Genomic DNA, 12500 nt, shown 5'->3' with positions numbered 1-12500 from the left:
TTATGATTATTATTTTGTCTTATTGTGATTTTGGAACTCTGTACAACAATAAAACTAATAAATGAAATGTCCACTGCGCCATTGTGACCAATTTAGAAAGCATTTTAGGTATGAAACAAACCACAACAACGACAAGATGTGTACTTTGTAAACACATAGTAAACGAATACTAAACAGAGCACAAAGGCAGGTCAGAAGGAATGCAGCCGTGGTGTTAAAGGCTTTCCTAAAGAGGATAAGACTTTAGGCTAGTTTCAAAACAGTCCATATACGCGCTAGGTTGATTTATGTGCTCAGGGAGGCAGTGAGTTCCCGTTAATGTTACAGGCCGAGTAGGCCATGCATGTGACCCTGGATGTACTGGCTGAGCCCAGAGCTATGAACGACGAACCTACCAGAGGAGTCAATAGAAGACAATGGCTGTCTGTTCGAGAGTCGTTATGTTGCTTCAAACGTCTTATCGTAACCCTTTGGAGAATACACTTGATTTATCATACACTGGGGTCGACCACAAAGCAGTTAATTCGCTGGTGCGGCTGCAGGAGAGAAGCTGTTTTATTCACACCAGTGAGGGGTTAGATTCAGCTCCCGATTGTGAGCAGAGGCCCCTGAGGTATACTTTTTATAGCCTACTTTCAAGTATATATTAATATACTCTGTATTTAAAACCCAAATTGATACATGAACTGTAGCATATAGTCATAGATAGATGTATCTTTTGTATTAATTCACTATTAAATTCACATTACAGTATAACAAACGATATCTAATTATATATATATTATATTATATATTATTATTATATATATTATATTATATTATATATATTATATATATTAATGTGGTCGATAGTGTTTGAGTGTGGTCGCTAGTGTTTACATGTGGTCGATAGTGTTTAAATGTGGTCGATGGTGTTTGGATGTGGTCGATAGTGTTTAAATGTGGTCGATAGGGTTTACATGTTTAAATGTGGTCGATAGTGTTTAATTGTGGTCGATAGTGTTTAATTGTGGTCGATAGGGTTTACATGTTTAAATGTGGTCGATAGTGTTTATATATGGTCGATAGGGTTTACATGTGGTCGATAGGGTTTACATGTGGTCCATAGTGTTTAAATGTGGTCCATAGTGTTTAAATGTGGGCGATAGTGTTTAAATGTGGGCGATAGTGTTTAAATGGTCGATAGGGTTTACGTGTGGTCCATAGTGTTTAAATGTGGGTGATAGTGTTTAAATGTGGGCGATAGTGTTTACATGTGGTCGATAGGGTTTACATGTGGTCGATAGGGTTTACATGTGGTCCATAGTGTTTAAATATGGTCGATAGTGTTTAATTGTGGTCGATAGTGTTTACATGTGGTCGATATTGTTTAAATGTGATCGACAGTGTTTAAATATGGTCGATAGTGTTTAAATATGTTCTTTTCCCTCACTCTCCACCTCATCCCTAACTCTCCACCTCAAGCTGGTGTGTAGTGAGCGTTCTGGCACCGATTGGCTGCCGTGCATCACCCAAGTGGGTGCTACATATTGGTGGTGGTTAGTGAGGTCCCCCCTTCACTTTAGGCGTCTTTGAGTGTTATTAATTATTATTATTCTTCATGTTTAACCTCCGTTTTCCTTTTATTCCTAGTCTGTTTTACATCGTTTTGAATGATGACTATATGCTCTGTAAGGTGACCTTGGGTGTCTTGAAAGGCGCCTCTAAATTAAATGTATTATTATTATTATTATTATTATTATCTTAGTATGAGAAATGAAAACACGTATGGCCGCAAGAGGGCGCTGTTGTCACTTCAATGCCCGTTTCAGTATGGCGGATATGACAAATAAGATAACCTACAATCCTGCAATTTTTAATTTATCGATACAATTTGATTTTAGTTTATACATTCATTTATGCAGTAAAAAAAATATGGAAGCAAAAAATGTACAATTATTTGGCAAATGTTGGAGGGAACGCCTCCGAGTCCGACGTGTCGCCCGAACACTCGCCAAGATCCCTGGGAAACAGAGTCCTAGCTCTGAATTATTAAAAGCCCCATTCTCCTCTCCAGCCTTAACAAGATGCCGGCCGTTCATCACAAATTGCTTTTAGAGGACGCTTTGCAGGACAGTCCTCAGGTAGGCCCTTTCTTGTGTTTGATCACCGACACAACCGGAAAAGATTGTTTCGATACGACGGACTCGGAATACCCTGATCAGTTGTAGGCTCTGTGTTATTAACGATGACAGCTCTCAATCGCTACATTGTTATCGAATTGCATTCCGCTGTGGTGCATGGCGCCCGGGAATTATTAACCATGTAAAGTTAAACGACGCATCCGTCAGCTGAGATCACGAAGTTACATATTGGGTATTTGCGTATCATCAAACAAAGTGTTTTCCTCTGTATCTCCGAGTGACGTGATCCAAATGGCTCTTCCCGGCGACTGTTTCTAAAACGGGGCGCATCCGTCTTCACCAAATCGATGTCTCTTAGTATTTTCCCTTTCGTCAATACATCCAGTACAGAGAGATCCCAAACGTGTGTGTATACAGTATACTCCACCGCAATGGATGCCTGCAGTATCTGAAGTCACTGCACCGAAGGCCCTAGTAGGCTGTTTATGTGGGAGGGGTCCTCCATATGAGACAGGAGTGAGATGGGATAGCTTTTAAGTCATCATTCCTATGTCTGCCTGTGTATGAATACAGGTGCTTGGGTTTTGAGGGTGTTAGGTGTACAGAGCTGTTGACCTGGTAAGAAAAACAAGGCTCGGTCAGTAGTACCGTGTTGTTGAAATAGGCCTATACAGTACCCCATTAACGTTATGGATCAGTGAAATGGATATAGCCTCTTCTTTTCTGATATTTCTTGCAATAATGAGAGGTGAAAAGCTATTTCTTCATCAACATAAATTAACTTCCGCTTGTGCAGAAGTGGAAATGATCCAAGCGTAGGTTGTGGGGTGAGATCATTCCACAGCAATGCTCCTACGGAACACTGGGTATTTCACAACAATACACTGGGATGACATTTGAGTCTAATTTTAGACCCACTCAAACAGAGTATTGCTAAGCTGCTCTTTTAAAAAAGTGACGCATGATTCAAAACACACAATTTGTAGGGTATAGAGATATAACCTGTTCACCCTTGTTATGATATGATTGTTACATTTGCTGTGAAATTAGTGTAGGCCTAATCTCAATATAACTATATTTCTGTCCGTCTGTAGGTGAATATAGACTTAGATATTCACTTGCTTTGATCCATATACTTTATCTGGCACAATCTCAACAGGTTAAAACCAAGTGATCTCAATCAAATTACCACTATCACTACCACTACTAATTACACCGTGTGTCGGATTCAGCCTAGTCATACTACCCTTCCAACCACAATGACGGTGTGTTTTAACCAAGTTTTGACAGTGTCATCCATTGTGCCCAGTGTACTGTGTGATGTTGTTGCTTGTGTTGACGTCTACTTGGATAAGTGTGTGGGATTCCCCGTGCACTTGTTGCTAACGGCAACAAAGACCCCTTGAACCTACAGGCTACCGGCTATCTAACTACCTCAATTAGCGATTCTGTTCTTTGATGGAATTGGTCCCCGTGTGTGTGTGTGTGTGTGTGTGTGTGTGTGTGTGTGTGTGTGTGTGTGTGTGTGTGTGTGTGTCTCAGACTCGCTCCTTGCTCAGCGTCTTTGAGGAAGATGCGGGAACGCTGACCGACTACACCAACCAGCTGCTGCAGTCCATGCAGAGAGTGTTTGGGGCCCAGGTACTACCACACACACACACACACACACACGTGCACACGCACACGCACGAACACCCACACACACACACACACACGCATGAACACACAAACACACATGGACACACGCACACACGAACACACACACACACACACACATATGAACACGCACTCACACACACACTCACACACGCATGAACACGCACAAACACACACACACATGCATGAACACGCACACACACACAAACACACATGGACACACACACACACACACACACACACACATGAACACGCACTCACACACACACTCACACACGCATGAACACGCACAAACACACACACACGCATGAACACGCACACACACGCACACACACACGAACACACGCACACACACACATGCACACCCACGCATGAACACACACACACACACACAAATTACACTCACATGCACATACTGTAGATGCATACATGCAAACCATATACACACACATACCCCCCCCCCCCAACACACACACTCCAACACATATGCACACGCATACACACATTAATACTTACGTTCACATAATAACACATTCACACCCACATGCACACATGCACAAAGATGAAACATGCAAACTCATACGCACGCAGACACCCACTCAAACACAGACGGACACAAACAAACACAAACATGCCCAGAGAATAACGTAAAGACACATCAACACACTCATGCATACAGTCACAAGCATTACACACACATGCATGCATTTATGTCCAACCTATTGACTGCTACGTGTTTTTGTCCCGCCTCCGTCCCCTTCAGAGCGAGATGGGATTGGCTACCCAGCAGCTCTCCCAGCAGCTCCTCGACTATGAGAAAAAGGTAGGTCACACGGACAGACCTTAGCACGCTTAATGGATTTGTGTTTGCATGTCCTCTGTATGTCCACACTACGGGTTTTCGGGAATCATGTTACTGAGGAATATTTAGTGCAATTTTCAGTTTAAACTCTTAAACTATTAAGTTTAAACCTTTATGGATCAATAAAATAATATTAAAAAGAAAGGCATAAATCCAGGCTTATGTGGTTTGTATTGTATTATAATATAATAGACTAGGATAGAGTATTATAAATATTTTCCAATACAGATTTTTACGAATCAGATTAAAGAGTCACGTTCAGGCCGGAAACATTCGTACTAGGATAAACAGTTTTGTGGAACCCAAAGCTAGAGTCGGCTATTTAGAGAAAGCAGCCAGAGCAAGCTAGATCTTGAAGTATCCTACCGAAAAAAAAAGATTGATTGATGTGGGGATAGAATTTAACAAATATCACCAAACAATGTATTGCCTTCCGTAACTTGAACGGTCTTTTCTGTCCAGAACTTTGCCATGGGGAAAGGAGACGAGGAGGTCATCACTACTCTACAGAAGTTTGCCAGGACCGTCGAGGAGGTAAGAAGGCCTTGATTTTAAATAATAACGCCAGGGCTATGCGGCTGGGTTAATGCATTTGCATGCATGCAAATGCATTTATGAATTTTGTATGCATGCACATTTACTGAGAATATTGTTGTGGTCTCTCTGTTCTTCACGGACCAAAGAGGAAGAATATTGATCCCAGTGAACAAGCAGGTCTACCGGGTCGTTCAACACTGACCACTTAAGCTGTAAAGCGGTCATATAATATTCTGAAATAAGAGTGTAGATTTCTATAATTGACCTATCAGAATCGAGTACTCAACAAAGCCGTATACTATATGATATAATTTGGCTGTCCACACACACACACACACACACACACACACACACACACACACACACACACACACACACACACACACACACACACACACACACACACACACACACACACACACACACACACACACGTGTCATCACCCAGTCCACGGAGCCACTCATTAATCTGAGCTGAATGTCAACTTGTTACATTGTTGGCAGACATAAGGTCAATTAAGCACACCTGTGTTTTCACCCTCATGGCAACCTGTTGCCAACAGAGTGTGTTGTTCTTTCATAATATGAATAAGCTGTGAGAATTTTTTTTAACAAAAGCAAGCATAGAAAGTGATGGCTGAACAATTCTATAAGTTATAATTACATCTTTCACTATTTTTGGTATTTTTTCTGTTCCCATGCTGCAGCAATGACTTCAACACTTCAATGTGGGAAATGCATTTTTTTTTTGCGGTTCCTAATTAAGTTCTAACAGTTCCCAACTTCCCGCCCTTGTGTTGCTGCAGCTCAACGCCCTCCACACGGACCTGGCTAACCAGATGGCAGACAGCATGGTCTTCCCATTAATCCAGTTCCGGGAGAAAGACCTCACAGGTAGCTCAGCGCACAGACACACACTCACACACCCACACACACATGTAATGCAAACCTTGGTTTCGTGTTTGTTTATACTGCTTGTGGTAATGTGATATCCCACGTTTCAGAAATCAGCACACTGAGGGAGATATTTGGCATCGCCACGGATGGTACGTAATGCTGTGAATACCAGCCCTCAGAAGAACCATTCTGTGAGCCCCCAGTCTGTAGCCATCTGCCGATGACCACATCCCTCTCTCTCTCTCTCTCTCACCCACTCTCCTGCAGAGCACGAAGCCTCCATGGTCAAGTACAGCCGATTGCCCAAGAAGAAGGAAAACGAAAAGGTTGAGTGACCTCTCTCTCTCTTTCCTTTCCTTCTCTCTCTCTCTCTCTCTCTCTCTCTCTCTCTCTCTCTCTCTCTCTCTCTCTTCGACAGGTTAGCAAATAAAGAAAAATGACAGACAAAAGCTTGCGTCAACAAACCTTTCGGATTCTAAAAAAATTAGGGTGTTTTCTGACTTGAATGGCAAGCAAGAATTCCGGCTCATAGACATTCAAAGTCAAAGGCTTGTAACGGCTAATCACAGTGGTATAATATGTCACGTTTGACCTTCACTTGGGCGCGGCCATCTTCACCTGCTGCCAAGAGGGCCACACGTCCACACACACCTCACCGGCCACTGTCCCCTCATCACAACTAAGAGAAGGCGCCTCGAGTTTGGGGCGGATTAGAACGCTCACAAACGTTCTGTTTTACACACGTTATCAGTAAACCACCGCCTTGTTTTGGGAACAGTGGCAAAAAATGTGTCACAGCAATCCACTCCCTCGCATCAGGAGCCAGCTCAGCTCTAGAGTGAGTCACACTGCGTTTGTGTACAAATTCAGCACAACACTTGACAGGGGGGGACCCCCTGATTGCCACCCGTGGATTCACCGCACCGTTTGTCACATACACAATCACCCACACAAACCAGGATAACAATCGAGAACTACGATTTACCATCCTCCAAGCAAACAACATGGGTGTGCGCGAGCGTCTGTATGCGTGACTCCAACACGTGTGTGAACACCCCCCCGGGCTTACCGAGCGACGGCGCTGTGCTCAGGTGAAGGTGGACCTGGTGAAGGAGGTGGCGTACACCCGCAGGAAGCAGCACCAGGCGTCCATGCAGTACTACTGCGCCCTCAACGCCCTGCAGTACCGCAAGAGGGTGGCCATGCTGGAGCCCATGCTGGGCTACACCCAAGCACAGGTAGGCCCCCCCCCCCCACGCACCACACCGTCTCTTGGGCTTCATACTGAACGCAGGGCCGGGTTTGGCGTAGCACACGATGGCGAACAACGGCCACCGTTTACGGAGCGTTATGAATCGCTCTTGGAATGACGGTTTGAAAACGCAGCCGCTGGCCTGCCGATATAAAGCGAGGGGTTTATATACTGATGGCCGTGCTGTGCCTCCTGTTTTCTATCTACGTTCTAACCTCTACATCTTGTTTTTCATTTAGTATATTTAATGCATTCTTCGAGGGTAAAATATAGCCTATTTATAAATGATTTAAAGGGGGTCCATACATTTTTTTTTTGTTTTGATGGACTCGTGTTAAATCGATAGGACATCTCCTGGTCATAAATGAATGATGAACATTGATTGGTAATAGGTATTTGCATTTAGCTCTGTGTGAACCTCTCTCTCTCTCTCTCTCTCTCTCTCTCTCTTCTCTCTCTCTCTCTCTCTCTCTCTCTCTCTCTCTCTCTCTCTCTCTCTCGTCTCTCTCTCTCTCTCTCTCTCTCTCTCTCTCTCTCTCTCTCTCTCTCTCTCTCTCTCTCTCTCTCTCTCTCTCTCTCTCTCTCTCTCCTAGGTGAAGTTCTACAAGAAGGGCATGGAGCTGGTCACTAAGAAGATGGACACCTTCCTTTCCTCTGTCTCCAACATGACCCACAAGTAAGAAGGAACAGTCTGTGCACCAGAACGGCATGCATGCAGACAAATATACATCTTAGTTTCAGTAACTTTAAGCACAAACAATTCCTGTGTTCTGTTCTTATGATGTCGATGATTGTGTTCCGTCATCCGCGTGAATCACGTATTTCCCATGCATTTGTTAACACTGAAGCAAAAATATTGAATACTGAATATGAATTTAGAAACTCATCTAAAAGTACGAAGAAGACCAAAGCCCACATGGCGCCAGTTATTCCAGCGTCCGTCCGTGTGCTTCGGGCTTCGTCCTCCAAAGCGTTCCGAGAGCGGCGGTCCGGTTCTGCGGCCCCATAACGTTCCCTGTCTCCCACCCAGCATCCAGGCCCAGCTGGACAGCGAGGCGGAGGCCATGCGGATGTCCCAGCGCGAGCTGCTCTCCGTGGAGGACACCGTCTACATGCCCGACAAGGACGATGACCCCGTGAGCCGCTCCCTCATCCAGAAGTCTGGCTACCTCAACATCCGGAAGTAAGGCCCGACGCCTGTTTTGTGTTCACTTCCTGTTGTTCAGCCTTCAATGATTCAAGATGGTGGATTTAGTGTAACGCGGTTGTTAGCTTGTGAATGATCCTAATTGGCTTACATAGGGTTTCTCAGAGACTTCCACTGCAGTTAAAGGGGGAAGAAAATAAAACACTGCATTGGTTTAATTATAAATCGTCCAATATCAGATACCCATTCGTTCACATCATTGGCTATAGCCTGGGAAACATTTACCCCCCCCCCCCTCCCCCCTCCCTGTATTGCCTGCTCAAATCGCTCCAAATAAGTTTGACTGCGGTGAAAAGATATCCGACGGAGGTGGAACACAAACAGATCCATCAGGGTCTGTCAGCGCGGGTTCAGGTGACGTGTTGACAGCGCGCCTCGTCAGCTCATTCGGCGAGGACGTAGGAGCACGGCGGCGAGATAGAGAACACTTCCCTTAACGTCTCTGAGCCGCCGAGGCAGCCACTGGGCGAGTGAGCGCGTCGCATGATTCATAAAATGTCAACGCTGTCAAACTCTCGTCGCCACCACAGAGTGTTTGACGAATGACCCGCGACACCGACAGGAAGGTGTTCACAGATTGCCATTTTGTCTAATGACCACTTCCCCACCGGCACCCCCCCCCCTTCCCCACCCGGGCGGCTGTCAAACAACGCCGCACTTCACAGTCACTCCCTCAACGCCAGGATCGGGCGACCGCACTGCAGGGAGTGAAGAATGCACTTTAGCGTTAATTGGCGATATTGTATGACGCCGCCGTCGTTAAGGCTGGGCTTGTGTACGTGGTTCATGTTGCGCACCGTCATGTTTTCTGCGTTGGAAAACGTGAGTCATCACATTTTTATTACTGTGGCTTCATCTTCATTTCCGTGAATCTGTTTCCTTGAGTTGTGAAGAAAAAGGTTCACGACGAACGATGATGGAGACATAAAACGAGGACGCAGCTGTTCTAACCAATGAGTCATGCTTGCTAGTAACATGTCACGAGTTACACAAGACACATACGAGCAGTACATCTTGATTCCGGACATCCTGGTGTGGCCCTTAATATCTCTCTCTCTTTCCCTCTCTCCCTCTGTGCTCCAGCAAGACGGGCCTTGTGACCACAGCCTGGGACCGGCTTTACTTCTTCACCAGGGAGGGAACCTCATGTGCCAGCCTCGCGGGGCAGTGGCCGGGGGCATGGTCCTGGACCTGGACAACAGCTCGGTCATGGCCGTGGAGTGTGAAGACCGACGCTATTGTTTTCAGATAACCTCTCCCACTGGAAAAACGTACGAGCACTTGCTGTCAATACTTTTTCTGTGCTGGGCTTAATTTACATTTACATTTAGGAAATTTAGCAGACGTTTTTATCCAAAGCGACTCACAAAAAGTATGTTTGTCATAAGAAAGGGAAAAAAAAAGATATCAATTCCCCGTAACAACAAAGACAGCTAGGATAAGATGATGCATAACTAAGTACTATAACTAAATACGACACACAATAAGTGAGTACATTAAGTGCAAGGACGTACAACATACAGATTTGTAAGATGATGTACCGTGTCAAGGGTAAAGACAGAGAAGTCCGGATTCGGTTCACTAAACTTGCGTCGTGTTTTCCTACGTCTGTTCCACGATTCCAGGTCGATGATCCTTCAGGCCGAGAGCAAGAAGGAGTACGAGGAGGTAGGCGTGCGTGCGTCCGCCGTCGTTTCCACCCGCTACACTGGAAGATAAAACACACAGTCAGAGTGTAGCACTATCACTCACACCGCCACCGAGGACCTGTCCGCACACATCTGGGCATCCAGCCGGAGAGATGTGGCTCTCGCGGGTCACAGCGCCGCTGACCCGACCTGCCGCTGTCGGGACAGGGTGGGGGTTTGGGTGGGGGGGTGGGTGAGGGTGGGGAGCCTGAGGTGTTCGATGACCTGAAGGCCTCCTCCTCTCTGACGGAGTGTGTTTTCCCTCTCCACAGTGGATCTGCACTGTCAACAACATCTCCAGGCAGATCTACCTGACCGAGAACCCGGAGGTAACGCGCAAGCCGCGCACAGCGCGCACGCACACACGCACGCACGCACGCAAGTTTTTTCCTTCTGATGCCAGAGTTGATCATTTTCAAAGTCGGAGACAATGTTTCTGATAATGAGATAAGCCTTGAAATGACCGCACATATAAACAGACAGCTTATAGCTTTATGCTACTCTGTTGTCATAGTGTATTCCTCAGTTGTACTTTGCTGTGCCAAGTGCTGCTATCAGGGAGGCTGAACTTTGCCTTGTGTCTTTGAAGACTATTTGGGTGTGGCTGTTTCTTTATGTCGGCTCGGCTTGAGTCATTTGGTTATAAACAAATGTTTTAGCTTTTGGAGCTATGAGAGGGCCATACTCAACCTCGAACGTTTTGCTTTCTCTCTCTTTAAATTTTATTCTGTAGCTGTTCGTACTGGTTGTTGTTTTTTAAATTAGTATAGTCGGTACGTTCACTTTTAACATCAGGTTTTAACACAGGTTAGCTCAGAATTTGCTCCTGAAAATGTATAAAATTGGTTAAATGATGCCATTTGACGTTGTATTATATAAACATACAGGGTAGATACGTGAAAACCCTTTTTATTTCAAATGAAAGGTTGATTATATCAATCTTGAGATAACGATTCAGTAGAAAAAGGTGAAATGGCGCCGTCTTTGTGTTCAGCCTGGTGAACTGCATGCAAGAAAACGCTTTGCCTTGTTTCCAATGGGCAGGCTGTGGCCATCCGGCTGAACCAGACTGCGTTGCAGGCGGTCACGCCCATCACCAGCTTCGAGAAGAGACAGGAGGATCGCCCAACCCTGACAGGTCAGCCCACTGCTCATTATATCTATTTCTTTGTTTGTTTTGAAAGCGTTGTCATTATGGCTAATTGCTAATTCAAATAAAATAGCTAAATAAAACCCCTTCACACCCGTTAAAGAAGAACAAATTAGTTATTTGTGCAGTGATAGCAATGAGACCAATTATATGGATTACAAAATAGAGATATTGCATTCTTGACATCTTTAATTGAGACGTATTACCCTGGTTAACTGTTCTTGGTGGTGGTATTCAGCCAGTAGAGGGCACTAGCACACTTTGAGTTTTGTAATGCAATTTTCTATCTGTGTTGCATATATCATTCAACTGGCATCACCCGTCACTCTATAGTTCAGAGTTTTAAAATGTAAATGCTTTAACTCTGAACGATGATTAAAGGTGACGTATTATACCACCAGGTGTGAGTGTGATTAGCCGTTACACGCAGTTCTGAAAATCTGCCTCTTCTGACATCACAAGTGGGCGTGTCCACCTAGACTATGACGGATAGATGAGCAACGCTTTCTGCAGTCCAACTGGGTAGGCTGGTAGACTGATCTATCCAGCGCACATCTAGGTGGTCACGCCCACTTGTGATGTCAGAAGAGGCTGTTTTTCAAAACGGCTTGTAACGGCTATTCACACTCACACCTGGTGGCGCAACATGTCTCCTTAAGTGGGTTCTGAAGATGACAGCAGTCTAAGTCGGTGAGTTCTCCTGTCCGATACATCTGGTGTGTGTGTGGTGTGTGGCAGGGCCAAGCCCGGGGGGATCCATTGCAGTGCGGGGGACGCTCCGGGCCCCGGGGCCTCTTTGGAGCCAGAGGACCTGATCGCTCCGGGGACCCCCATTCAGTTTGACATCGTTCTTCCCGCCTCAGAGTTCCAAGACCAGAACCGGACCGGGGGCAGGTGAGAAGGAAGGTTGTGGAATAGTTACGACGCAAAGGTTTGCGTCGAGAAAGAGGTTTTAGGGTTTGGTTTTTCGGGCTGGCGGTGGTGGGGAGGAGGGTATAGGACTATAACCCGGGGAGCCGCTGGTAAGCTTTGGTCGTCACGCGCCGCACGTACTCGCTTCACAAAAGTTTATTGAATTTTCATTGCTGGTATTGCACTGAACAGCTTCGATGAGTTATCCCACGAGGT

At 45.5% G+C, this 12500-nt stretch overlaps 1 protein-coding gene across 1 annotated transcript; it reads left to right on the top strand.

Annotated features, from left to right (window-relative positions):
- Window positions 1–1962: 1962 nt before the first annotated feature.
- Window positions 1963–12318, top strand: appl2 (adaptor protein, phosphotyrosine interaction, PH domain and leucine zipper containing 2). The gene is given in 17 exon segments (XM_060060381.1): window positions 1963–2123; window positions 3666–3764; window positions 4543–4602; window positions 5104–5175; window positions 5985–6072; window positions 6183–6224; window positions 6343–6401; window positions 7167–7313; window positions 7921–8003; window positions 8358–8510; window positions 9618–9661; window positions 9664–9805; window positions 10160–10202; window positions 10495–10551; window positions 11267–11333; window positions 11336–11360; window positions 12111–12318. Coding segments are annotated over 17 exon segments (1398 nt in total). The 5' UTR covers window positions 1963–2066; the 3' UTR covers window positions 12271–12318.
- The last annotated feature ends 182 nt before the right edge of the window (window positions 12319–12500 follow it).

The sequence above is a fragment of the Gadus macrocephalus genome, chromosome 9 (assembly GCF_031168955.1).
Source record: "Gadus macrocephalus chromosome 9, ASM3116895v1".
Classification (NCBI taxonomy): domain Eukaryota; kingdom Metazoa; phylum Chordata; class Actinopteri; order Gadiformes; family Gadidae; genus Gadus; species Gadus macrocephalus.
This window is presented reverse-complemented; position numbering and strand designations above follow the sequence as displayed.